The 13,023-nt window shown below is 40.7% G+C and overlaps 2 protein-coding genes across 5 annotated transcripts in view; one reads left to right on the forward strand and one right to left on the reverse strand.

The window, feature by feature from the left end:
* Window positions 1-427: 427 nt before the first annotated feature.
* SREK1IP1 (SREK1 interacting protein 1) lies at window positions 428-11,393 on the reverse strand. Of its 2 annotated transcripts, XM_086629003.1 has the most exons (6): window positions 11,348-11,393; window positions 8,408-8,455; window positions 6,663-6,803; window positions 4,527-4,605; window positions 2,785-3,016; window positions 428-854 (listed from the first exon to the last, which is right to left on the reverse strand). In XM_086629003.1, the coding sequence occupies exons 1-5, from the start codon at window positions 11,358-11,360 to the stop codon at window positions 2,827-2,829; spliced, it is 471 nt and encodes a 156-aa protein (XP_086485129.1). In that variant the 5' UTR covers window positions 11,361-11,393; the 3' UTR covers window positions 428-854; window positions 2,785-2,826. The 2 variants fall into 2 exon arrangements, with proteins under 2 accessions (XP_086485129.1, XP_086485128.1); XM_086629002.1 differs by lacking the exon at window positions 428-854 and having other exon boundaries at window positions 2,681-3,016.
* A 270-nt stretch (window positions 11,394-11,663) lies between these two features.
* The window catches only part of CWC27 (CWC27 spliceosome associated cyclophilin), a 129,672-nt gene continuing 128,312 nt past the window's right edge, over window positions 11,664-13,023 (forward strand). For all 3 annotated transcript variants that reach the window (XM_086628814.1, XM_086628815.1, XM_086628816.1), the window contains exons 1-2: window positions 11,664-11,804; window positions 12,615-12,711. In XM_086628814.1, the coding sequence (XP_086484940.1) occupies window positions 11,763-11,804; window positions 12,615-12,711 (139 nt within the window). In that variant the 5' untranslated portion in view covers window positions 11,664-11,762. The remainder of the gene's footprint in view (window positions 11,805-12,614; window positions 12,712-13,023) is intronic.

The following is a 13,023-nucleotide window of genomic DNA, read 5'->3' on the forward strand; positions in this document are numbered from 1 at the left end:
CAGAGGCTCTTGCACTGTGCAGTCAGCACACGTGTGACACCGTTTTCCTTCTGCTACAGGGAAAGGGACATAGCAGAGCTGAAAGCTCAGCTGGCACGGATGAAGGAAGAGTGGATTGAGCAAGAGTGTAAGCGCGTGCAGGCGGAGCTGGCTTTCTTGGAAGCAAGAAAGGAAATTCAAGAACTCAAGCAGGTGGTGGAGGGCATGAAGAAGAGCTTGGCCAAGAAAGACCAAGAACTGCAGAAACACTTCCTCGCCATAAACATTGAAGACAAGAAGCTGGAATCTTTGGTGCAGAGCATGGAGGTGGCTCTGGGCAGCTCTGTGAGGGATGAGCAGTGCCTGGAGCACACGTGTGATGCGGAGGAGAAGCCGTTAGTGTCGTGTGCCACCATGCCAGACAGCCTGATGGCAGACGATGGAGCTTTGGAGGAGGTGGCAGGTAGTGGGCTGCTTGTTCAGGAGGACACTGGAGCTGCCGGGGCTGATTCCTCTGAAGGGAGTTTGCCACCACGACCACGGAGACGACTCATTCGGCTCCCTCCAGCTCTGCGCTCAATAGGGAGAGGCTTGAAAGCGGCATGGAGGAACATCTCACTTGTGCCCAGCAGGAGCAGAAAAGCAGCAAAGTGATGGTGGAACAGGCCATAACATAAAGAGTTACTGTTTATTTAGTTCTTTTATTGTAAAACTCCTTCATAATCACAAGTTCAATAAAGCATGTTAGAAGCGTTAAACCTGTGCGAGTATTTTGTTGTAGCAAAGCCAGAAAAAATACCGCGTCCCAGCCGAGCTGTCGGGCACAGGCTGAGCGTCAGGAGGCACTGCATCAGGGCAGGAGGAAGCACCAGGACCTGGAGAACGCATAGAGATATACTAACTCAAAGACTTGTGCCTTAAGTTGTGGTTTAATTAAATGTGGTGGCACGGCTTGGAGAGCTCCAAAGCGCCCCCCTCCTGGGGCACCCATTGGGTGGAGTTTGTCTTGCTGGGACTGCTGAGGTTCGTCAGGCACAGCACAGCTGGAGCAGAGACAGGACTGAGACCTGAGAGAAACAACTACGCAGACACCAGGTCAGCAAAGATGGAGCGGGAGTCGGTGTGCCAGAGCTGAGGTTCCCCTGCAGCCCGTGGTGAGACGGCAGTGGTCCCTCTGCAGCCCGTGGAGATTAACAGTGGAGCAGAGATCCATGTTCAGCCTGCAGAAAACCCCACGCTGGAGGAGACGCCTGCACACAAGAGAGTTCCTGGAGGATTGTCTGGAGGGAAGAACTTCCCACACTGCTGGACACTGACCGTGGAGCAGAGGTGCATGTGGCTGCACCCTAGGATGCTATTAACCCATGGGCAAAGCCTGTACTAGAGCAAGCTGATGGGTAAGGATCGCTTCCTGCGGGAAGGACTCAGATTGGAGAAGGCTGTGGAATATTTTCCTGTGAGGAGGGGCCCCACGTTGGAGCAGGAGAAGAGTATGCGGAGTCCTATGCCTTTAAGGAAGGAGCAGCAGAAATAATGTGTGATGAACTTAGCTGCAACACCCCCCATTCCCCGTCCCCCTACGCTGCTGGAGGAAGGAAGTAGAGCCAGGAAGAAGGGACGGGTGAGGGAAGGTGTTTTAAGATCTGTTTCTGTTTTCTCCTTATCCTCTCTGAAGTAACTGATAACAAATCAAATTGGTTTGTCTGTTTTTCTCCGGGGCCATGGTTGGTGGGTGATCCGTCCTTGTTCTTCTCTCGACCCTCAGGCCTTTGGTTGCATTTTTCTCCTCTCCACCCCACAGAGGTGGAGTGAGTGAGTGGCTGGGCTGGGCTAAACCACAAGAACACACTTAACACTGCTCCCAATAGCAAATGGTAAATTTTGCTACCAACTTCAACATGACAGATTGCTTACATTCCACAAGAGCTTTGTTTTTTAACTTTTCAATGGGAGTTTTATTACAACGAATAGAGGTTTCAAGATTCTTTTCACTTGTCAGGCTTTTGAATATCCTCTTTTCTTTCATGTAGGCATTAATCACCACACACTGTATTAACATGGTTCTTAGAACTTTGTAAACAATCTTGCTGGACAGTCATCTAGCATTAGGAAGTGAAACTTTATATGTATGTCAAAGACGAAATGGTTATGATTCTAAAAAAACAAAACCTAGGTAGAAAGAAAGGACTTCGAAAAATTAATAGATTTTGTTTGTATCAGTTTGTTTTCAGCTTGCTTACAGTGATGCTGCAGAAAGAATATTTAACTGTGTTTCGCAGTCTATGACTAGGTCAATTTGAGAAGATAATTTTGAAGGAGCCATCTCTTTTAGCTTCTCTTTGCCCATTCTTTCCCTTCTCCGGACACAAACACTATTTCATATTTGCACTTACTAATTAATTTATGTAAGTAGAAAATGTTATGCAAAACATACATTTATCTAAAGGATAACATAACAAAAAATATCACTTGAAATTCCAAATTCCATTTAACCATTCTGACATGAAGCATATTCAAGTCCAAAGCTTTCTACGCAGACTTGCAAACTGAAGTTTACCATATCCTAGTGCAAAGAGTTCCAAATACAACTAATCACAACTGAACTAACAGTGAAGAACTAGTTAAACTGGCATGGTTTAGTACTAATAAACTTGAAATAGAAGAGCAGATTTTTTCCTAAATGGTCCATCTAATAATGTGATTCACTGATATTTGCAAATATATTTCTTAAAAATATATATACACATCATTTTAAGACAACAGCAAGGAGAAGCATAAATAAATTTAATTTGAAAGGAGAATCACCTCCTCTGCAGAAGTGGATGGATGCAAAAACAGGCCAGCACCTCAGTCACTACTAGAAGTGTCTGAACTATCAGAAGATGAACTTTTTTCCTTTCGTCTCTTCTTTTTCTCCTTTTTATGATGTTTTCCTTTCTTAGATTTATTCTTTTTTTCCTTTCCTCTTTCTTTTTTGTGTGATTTTTGTTTTTTTGACTTTGGCCCATCCTCTTCAGCTGCGCTTGATGAGGAAGATCTAGTAAAACAAACAAACAAAAATATATATATATATATACAGATTGATATGTAATTAAAGAAGAAAAATGCCACAAGAATAATGTGTTTTTCTTAAATTTCAGAATATATATAATGCCACAAATTGAAGTGGTGTAGAATTCGTACAGTAGTATCTGCTGAAAAGCTTATGATATCTCAGTCTGCATGTTCAACTTAATGACTTTTCTAATTGGACTATTATGCCAGAAAAGCAGCATGTTTATAATACAGAATAATTAACAATGGAATAGGCAAGTTGTGTGTTTTTCAACCTTCAATAAGAAAAAGACTACGAGTAGAGAATGACAGAAAACTGAAAGTATGACAGTAAAAGACAGCTTCCAGCTTTTAAAATATCACAGGATTAATAACAACACTACACTAATGCCTTCAGACAAATCTTAATATATTTCTCTCATGCAAAAAAAAAAATCTAAGAGAAACAGGTCCGACAAATTTGGATGCTCTTGCAGCGCGTAATATTAGTCTTGAACGAGCCGTGATGAGTGATTACATATATACAAGAATTCAGATGAGTGTAAAAATAGTGACTTTTCTTCTATTGTAAAGAGGGTAGTTTTGTGCTATTGTTTACACGGTTAACTATTCATCACTTGCATGTAAAGACTACAGCCAGCAGACTGACTCTTTTTCACTGTCTTCATAAGTGTAAGTTAGAACTACGCTATGTAAATAAGGAAGGGGGAAAATGCCAATGCAACCAGCATTAAATCCTGTTTTTTCATTTCTGAAAAACATCTTTTTGTGGCCTACAAATACATTATACATTGCCTAGCTCTCAGTGCAGTTCCTGAGATATTGTCTCATTAACAGTCCTAATGACTAATCCATCTACAGTCTCATCTAAAAAAAAAAATCAGTCAGCAGGCCAAAATTCAGATTCATGATAAATTTATGTATGAGGACATTTTCCTTTGAAACTGGAATAACAGTTTCTTTAGGCTTCTACAGTAACAGGAACAGTAAAACTCAACACACACTAAGTAAAACTACAGAGCTTTTCCTTTTGATATCTACATGTTACTCAGAACGTTTGTATGTGTCTACACATGCATGTGTGCACACAGGGAATCTTAGAATCTCTGAACTGCAGGGAGGCTTCTCCATGAAAGCTAAACTGGCAACCAAGCCCACAATCCTCCTGACTCCCTGTTCTTCTTCTGCCACATAATGCCTAGTGTTGGACAGTAAGAGGGAGCACTGCTTTCTCAGACCTGCAGACCTCCAACTTGCTAGAGCATTCTAGACCTTCCATGGTCCTACCTTTAGAGCAGAAAGCCTGTGGCTTTACCATTACTCAAAGAACAAACAAATACTTACTAGAAAACAAGAAGCTTTTCAAACCAAAGGTGCAGTTGCAAATAAAAGTTGCATCAAAAGAAAGCAATGTCTTCTGAGAAACAACTCAAACACCAGAAATATTTCCGAAGTTCTGTTTTGAAATTAAAATACATGTGTGATAGAGTTACCTTTTTCTTGGTCTCTTTACTTTTGTTTTTTCTTTGCTTTTTCTTTTTTGTTTCTTTTTTTCTTCCTCCTCATTTAAATCTATGGATAAAAAGTTACGGTTTACAAAACACTTGTCTGAATTAAGATCAGCATTAAAAGAGTGGCTTCAATAGCAATGTAAAGTTACTACAAAACTCTTGTTAAAAGTTTTTCTTTTCCTTCCTCCAAATTCTGGTCTAAAATAGCAATTTCAGAAATATTTTGCAGAGTAGCAGAACTTTATACAACTTACTTTCTAATGACTTTGATCTAAGCACTGAGAATGAAGGAAAGCTTGTAAAACGTGGCAAAAAGTTGTGACTTTTCCTATATGTTTACATCAGCTTTAGGTTTCATATCCATTCTTCTGTTATTTTAAAAGACTTGCCCAAGTTTGAAAACAGGTCATTTAACTAGAATGTATGAAAAAAAGAATATTCCGTTAGGCTTAGCTGAATTACTTTCACGCATTCTTACTTCACAAATAGCTATAACATTAACTGTCAATATAACGTCTACAAAAATTGGAAGAAGAGTCACTCCTCATCTATTAATGTTTGTCTCCTGCCCTAACACTGTATAGTATTGTATAGTATCTTCACATTTTACTTACAAGCAGTATTTTTATCACACTGGACGGTATTTCTGACCTTGGACTTTCCTACACTAGTTCAGGAAGTATTTCTGAATACTCCGAACTGCAAATCCACGACATATATACACATTACAATGTCAGCTAACAGGAAAATAATTGCTGTACAATTTATCTTTAAAACAGCTAATTTTGAGCATTTCATCTCATTTCCATTGCATAAGTAACTTTCCATAGAGTCTGCATGGTAGTGTAGTTATCCATTTGATACCACAAATAGAAATTACTGGTCTATATGTTCTGGAGTGAAATTTGAAAGAATTCAATATGAGTTATAAAAAGAAATTACTTTTGGAGTAATTAAAATACAAGAATAAAAATGTGTGAACAAGCGTTCAGTATTTAAAAAAAAAAAATATGCAAAATTCTTGGTAAGATAAGGCCACTTGAAACTGGCAGAATCCTGCCTAGGTTATTGATACATATGAAGATATCTATCTCCTTACAGTACACAAAGCAGCCACAGTCTGAGAAAGAACATACAATAAACAGGGATATTACGAGATCAAGTAAACATCTTGATATCCATCTTCAATCAATTTAGTGCCAAAAAAATCCTTATATTCAAAAGCACATAATAAGTGGCAATGAGTTTTTCCAAAGATATTTGTTCCAAGGAAGGACTGTTGCAGTACCTATTCAGCACTCCTACCAAGCAGACTATCCATTTCTTTTGAAGTGTTCCAGCAAATTACAGGGTTCCATCTATCCCGTCTCCTTCCTAAATAACATCTTTAGTAGGAACTGAATGAGTTTGGAATATGAGAGCAACGGAATAAAACATGATGTTTCAAGGGGCAGAGGGGAAGGATATTCCTTCATTTAAAACATGCTATGGTGGAACAACCTCCCCTTTTACTTAGGGGAACAGCCTCTTCAGCATCCACGTTCAAATGAACTCAAGTGTCTGCTAAATAACCCATCTATTGTCTTTCTGACAAACAGTTGATGCTCAGACCTTCCAAACAGAGAGCAGTACTTCTCCAAGTATGAAAGTTTACACTCAATTCACTAGCTGTGAATTCACTAGCTTCAATCAAAACACTACTTAGAAACTGGAAAGAAATTCAGCTGTCATATTTGCAGTTAGTTTTAAGAGTTACTATCAACTTTAAGATGTTTAAACTACACACCATAATCAAAAGATTAACTCAGAACATCCATGTCATTTTCTCCTAATCAGCTTCTTAGTAGCAGTCTTACAATCTTTTGTATTTGGAGCCTTTTTGCTCTCAGTGGGGATCTAAATGGGTACATTATTAATTTCCTAAGACAGGAATTAATAATAGTAAAAAAAAGATGTGGGTGTATCAAATCTCTGAAGTGTGAACATACGATGTAAAAGACCTACTTTTAAAGTCCAACCTAAAAGAACTAATAGTAGTTAACAAAAAGGATAAAATGCGAGTTCTAGTACTTCAGAAGACCATTATCCAATTTATTCTTTAAGAAAAAACTATCTTACTCTTTTTTTCACGCATGGCTTGCAATCTCTGTAGTTCTTCTTCCTCACTGTCTTCACTGCTAGTGCTGCTAACATCTAAAACAATGTCTCTTTGAGGATCTACTCGGAGGAAGTTTCGACATTCAAATGTCAGATGACCAGCTGAACAAAACAAATATTCAGAAATTAAAATTACAATCTAACAAAAAAATATCAGAAATTAAAGATCATCCATTTCAGTATTCTTCAGTTTTGAGAAGTGAGAAAAGGCTAGGCTGCAATCTGTGAACAAGGAGAGAGAAGGCTTACTTTGAAAAAGCCTTGAAGAATTTTGACAGGTTGTGCAATGTTATTCCATTTAATACTGCTTCATGACCTCTCTCTTATTTCTAATTTAAATATTTTGTCCAATGTTTATTTTCTTTTTTTTAATGGTCTCAGATCCTTCCTGAAGAAGTTACCTAAAAGCACGAAGTGAAATACTTAAAAAACTACAGCTCATGTTATATTGCTTTTTCTGTCTCACTCCGGTGAAACAGAATAATCCTGTTTGCTTATGAGACATAATCTCTAACAACCAGTACATAATACTGACTAAGCTACTACTTGACTAGTATTTTTAGTTTTCTAAGTGACAGCTCAATAATCATAATCAGAGTTAGAAACCTTGTGCTGAATACACCTATTGGAACAATAAAGAGAAATAAAACAAATTGAAGATAGGTTTGGGAGAAACTTAAGCTAAAGACACATTCACAGGAATTGAAGTAGCAATTGAAATATACATATCTTCTTCATATCAAATACCTACATCTCGACGACAGAGCTTTTAGGAACATAAATTCAGGTTGTGTGATTTGACTACAAGTTTCCTTCCCTTCCAGAAAGCTTCTGACACTTACTGCATGCAGAAATGAAGCATTAAATCTATACTGATATCCATGTTCCTCTGGACAAACAGATACACAAAGCAATTCATCCACAAAATTTGTTGGAGACAAAGTCTACAGCGAAAGAATGAAGCAAGCTTTTTTCCCTTCACCCCACACAATGCTTATTAAAAAAATACATTAAATCACTCTGTTAAAAGTTCAACACAAGTCACTGCAAAACCGTGTCCACCCCTCCATTACTCTAAAAACAAGAGTTAGTGATTAACAAATTAAAATCTTCCCTAAGACCTGTCTCCATTCATCAGGAGAGTAGCCACAGATATGCTTATATGATCAGAGCATAACGCAAAGCATGAGCTACATGCTAACTACAGAACTTGAAAGTAACAAAATTAACTGTTTCTTGAAATACAGAATGCACAAAGAAGTATGTTTTCTTAGCATAGAAGATCCTACAGATTTTAAATTATTTTTTCTTTTAAAACAGATTGGACTTGAGCTGAAATGCTTGCATTTGCAGTAAGACTCAGAAGAAGCACAAATGCTAATCTCAGTAGATATCAAAGACCATGATTTCAATTCAAACTTTCTCAAGTAATTGCATTCCAAATGAATATACATGAGCACAATAGCACACCTTTTTTTTCCTTCTGAGAAACTGAAGGGTTTTCAAAGGCAGCAATAGGTGTTACAAGCCAGAGAATGAATAGGAAATACATAAATTTTAAAAAATATGGTAATTTAAACTGATAAATGTCTGGGCAACAAGAGAGAGCACTTCTTTTTTATTTTTATCCCCTTCCTTAAAAGGCAGTTCCAACATCATAGCTCTAAGGAAACACTGTAACTTCACATTGCTTACGACAGACTTACGGTAGCCACACTTCTTGCATCCTGCTCTGATGTTATCCTTATTTCCACCTGAAAGAGAAAATTTCATCAGTTAGGTGTTTCTGAACAGAATCCTCAAGCTTCTTTCAAATCTGGCTTGATAATGTCAATACACAGACAGGAGTGATCACTCAGAGTATTATGTACACTAAGGTTTCTTAAAAAAAACTTAAAGAAAGTAAAACAGTGCATTTCCAAGGTCACTTATCTGTGCAGCAATCTATCAGAACAAATTTGGCTAGTATAAACCGCCTCAGATCATTTAGTTTCACATAACTTATTGCCAAATCCTCATTTTATTTATTATGACATTTCTGTTATAATTTTAATAATTATTCCACTTTTCTGAAAGCTTATGCATTTGTTTAGTTACAGTATGAACAAGGGAATCTGATGTTCCAGTGATCCCTAACTGTGTACTACAAGTGTACTTACAAATTCTAGCAGTGCATGGATGTCGACAGATATTCACTGGAAACTCTGAAGTGATTTATATTTTAATGACAATAACTGTTTTAAAAAGATAATAAAAAAAAAAAAAAACCACAACAAAACCAATGAGCAATCACTCCTGAAAAGTGACGAGAAATACAAGCAATTAAAAAAAGTGATAAACAAATTCTTTCCGTGGCATGAAACACAAAGAATTAACAGGTGCAAGAAAGCAACTGTGGAATAAAGTGAAGAGAGTAACAGAAAAGTTCATAAATGCTATGCAGGGAGGAGGACCAGAATACAGAAAGTGTGTTTTTCTCATCTGAGCCCACAGTTAGGTTAAATAGAGGTAGTAAGACATGACTCAGAAGGGAAACCCCAGAGACTCACCCCCTCAAAAATAGCTCAGTCTTATTTCTAATTGTCTGAGCATATTCATAATGAAAGTCACAACTGAATTTCCAAAATCAAAGGGTGCCCTTCTATCTTCCAACTGAATGGAGTATGAAAAACACAGTGACTTAAACAGTTACATAGTTTTCTTAACAACTAGGGCATTTAATTAAATAAATAATTAAGCAAACATAATGAGAAATCCATGGCAGAAAGTAGAGAATCAGAAAGGGCATACATCAGCTCCATGAATTTAAACTTTGATTTACTTAGACAAGCACTGTCTTTAGAAAATTCTGCTCAAAATAACAGAAAAACGTTCAAACCCCGGGTTGAAAAACTAGCTTGGAAACTTGGACAACACACTAGTCTATGCCTGAAGAGCACTGGAAAGCTAAGCAATATAAATACATACATTCCAATATGAAACACGGTTTTCTGCAGCTCCCAAAACCTTAGTATTACATACTCCTTTATGAGATCTATAAACTCAACAGTGTTTAGGTGCCTGTTTTATGGCTATCTTTTGAGGGAAATCCATGAGAGGTAAGGAGGTGGGGAACATAAAAGCAAGTGTCAAGAAGGAAGGAACAAAAGTTCCCTTGTATCTTGCAACGCCATGTCAATGAAATACTCAAAACAGCATCTGCTTGTTCACAACACCTTGGGACTAGAAAGCAAGATCACCCAAGCTACGTACTTTGCCTCAGCTTTCTGAAATACTCAGTAAACTTCAGGCCTACTGCGTAACTGGCCTGTAGGTAAAGAAAGATTTGGTATTCCGTGCAAGGGAAGTCAGTACAGTCATGCACATGCTACAAAATTGCCTGTAATACATGCAGGTGCCATTTGTCAGGATTTCCAACAGAAACACCCAACAGATGACAAGAATATTGTCACCAAAGACTCCCACCAAATTCCTGAGACCTAAATTTTACTTTGGCTTTAAATAATAACGTTAGAAGCAGGGAGAAATGCAGAACTAAATGAAGTTTTAAATGATTAAAAGCAAACAGATTGCTAGAAGCTTCCTTTTTTCACTCCCTTCTTCCCAGGTGTTAATCCCCAAGAAAATTAACAACCAACACAGCAGCAACCACCACGAACAACCTCGTTCATTCAGTGGAGCACTAGGTTGCAAAAAAAGCTTTAGAAACCTTCGAACACAAACATAGGGTGTCTTCCTCCAGAACCCCTTCTAGAACAGGAGTAAACTTATTGAGGTCTTCCCTTTTCTTAAAAGAAGCTTACCAAAGCTCAGCTTGTGCAGCTGTTCTCCCACCAAACACTCGTCATGTCTCAGAATCAAGAAAAAAAATAGGAAGCGACGGCTGTATGCCTGGCCAACGTTGATCTAAATGCCTTGCCAATAGAACGAGCGTTTCTGCCTGCCCTGTCTCAGCAGGAGACAAGACATTTCATTCCTTCTATTCTTGACTATACCTTAGGATCTTAATTTTATTTTGATCTTTCACTGAATTTAACAGCATTACTTATAAGAGAAGCACCATTAGAACGAGCACCATCCTCAACGTGTCTATTTAAACAATAATCTAGCAGGACACTAAACGTTAATCCAGAACAAAAAACGAGGAGGAAAACCAAGTCTGACAACAACCTTTGTTCGGATCTAACTTTGAAGAAGGTGGCTTACGCTAACAGACTACAAGAACGCAGCACTCGGTCATCGCCCACCCAAAAACGTTCGGGAGAGGTCCCGCAGGTCCCGAAGGAAGCGGCTACATGGCTGCGCTCCTCAGCGGCCGGCCGGCCCTACCCGCCCCACCGCCACCTCTGCCTCTCCCCCCACCCCCTCCCGCCTCCTTCCCGCTGCCCTACGCCAGCCGGGTTAGACAGCCGGCTGTGCAGACCCGAGCGCCGCTCCCGCCGCGGCGGGCCCGGCGGCCCCGGGCAGACGCGCCACCCCGCCGCCCTCCCCGCCTCACGCTTCCCGCCGCCACGCGCGGTCGCGCGACCTCCCCGCGCGATTTTCCCATCAGCTCGCCACTTATTTCCACCTCCCGACATGCTGGCCCCGGCGCCAGCTGGTTACTGTCCCTTCCATCTCCGCGGACCCGGCTGGCAGCCCCTTACCCGGCAGAGCCATGGCGCCTCCCGCCGCCGTCCGCCCAGGCCCGGCTTTGCGGCGGCGCCTCTCCGCGCCGGAAGGCTTTGCTCGGCGCACTCTCGGGCCGTGCCACTTGCAGGGAGGACGGGGGACCTCAGTAGCGGGCGAGAGCCACAACGAGGGACTGCAGGTGTCTGGAGAAGGCCGCAGTTCTTTCTGAAAAGCGTTTCTCCCTCAGTGACTCCCGTAGAGACTCCGACCGGGGATCATCCCTTCGTCCTTCCCCTTGGTTTGGGCAACGTCCTCCCCGCCTCCCCGGGCTGCTTAGAGGCGCCCAAGATGGCGGGAGGGTCGGCGTGGTAGGGAAGCGTTAGACGCGAAGCACGCTAGAGCGTCGAGCGCGGGCGGTTGGTCGCCTGAAGGGACGCTCCTCTCCCGACCATGAGCAACATCTACATCCAGGAGCCCCCCACCAACGGCAAGGTGAGGCTCGCCGAGGGCAGGGCTTGCGGTCGGCGAGGGGCAGCCCAGGCCGTCGGGCGGAGGGAGCGGCGTGGGTGAGGGACCGCGGCGGAGGAGGCGGCGCTGGACGCGGGCGGAGGTGCTCGGGGGGGTGGGAGTGTGGGGGCGTGTGTGTGCGCTCCCTGCGCTGGGGGGATCGTGCGCTGCGGTTGCTTTGGGATGGGGAGTGTGCGAAGAAGCTGTACGTGGCAGGGGGTGAGGGGGAGAGGTGAAGAGGGTGAGTGCTGCATGCGTGTGGTGGTGGTGCTTGTGTTCTGGTTTGGTTAAAATTTGTTTGAGGTGGTACAGCCCTTAAAGACATTGCCTGAGTCGAAGAACGACGTGTGCCGTGTGGGTACAAAACACAGAGCAGTCCTTGAAGGGTTTCGTTTCGTTTCTTCTATTCTTGGCTATACCTTAGGATCTTAATTTTATTTTGATCTTTCACTGAAATTAATGGCATTACTTATGAGAGAAGTGTATGCCTTTGGGGATTTATGTCACAATCATATATATATTTTTCCCATGTTTTTTTTCATTATAGAAGTGATAAAGGGTGCCGTCTGTCATGTATCAGGTACCAAACTTGAAGCCTTATACATATCAGTTCAGAACTGTATCTTAAGTTCTGGCAATACTGTATAGAACTAACTATCTACCTGGCATATTTGAATGTCTACTACTGTTACTAATGTAGTGAATTCTGGAGTATTTTTTGCTCAGCAATTATATTCTTTGATCAGTGACTAAGTTACAATAAAGCTAATGGTGTATTTGTTTGTGTTTTTATAGGTTTTGCTGAGAACGACAGCAGGAGATATAGATATAGAATTATGGTCAAAAGAAGCACCAAAAGCATGTCGAAATTTCATCCAGCTTTGTATGGAAGGTAATGACTGAATGGGATAGGAGTTGTTGAAATTATTTCATATGCAATCTTTTTGCCTTTTTTTTTTTTGTAGAATAGAAGTTGTAACTATGTTTTAACTTTCGTACGTTAATGAATTTATATTTAGAACATATGAACTAACACTCAGACAATGGTTTTCAAGGTTAGCAGAGAACTTGGTGGGAAGGAAAAAAAAAGTAAATAAATAAATAATAAGAGTCTACTGATACCTGGCTCTGTGTCTGAAGTCACCACCACAGTTTTGGGTTTTTCGATAATGGGATGGCCTACGCAGCACCAGGCTTGTTGGCA

This window comes from Tauraco erythrolophus, chromosome Z, assembly GCF_009769465.1.
Source record: "Tauraco erythrolophus isolate bTauEry1 chromosome Z, bTauEry1.pri, whole genome shotgun sequence".
Lineage (NCBI taxonomy): Eukaryota > Metazoa > Chordata > Aves > Musophagiformes > Musophagidae > Tauraco > Tauraco erythrolophus.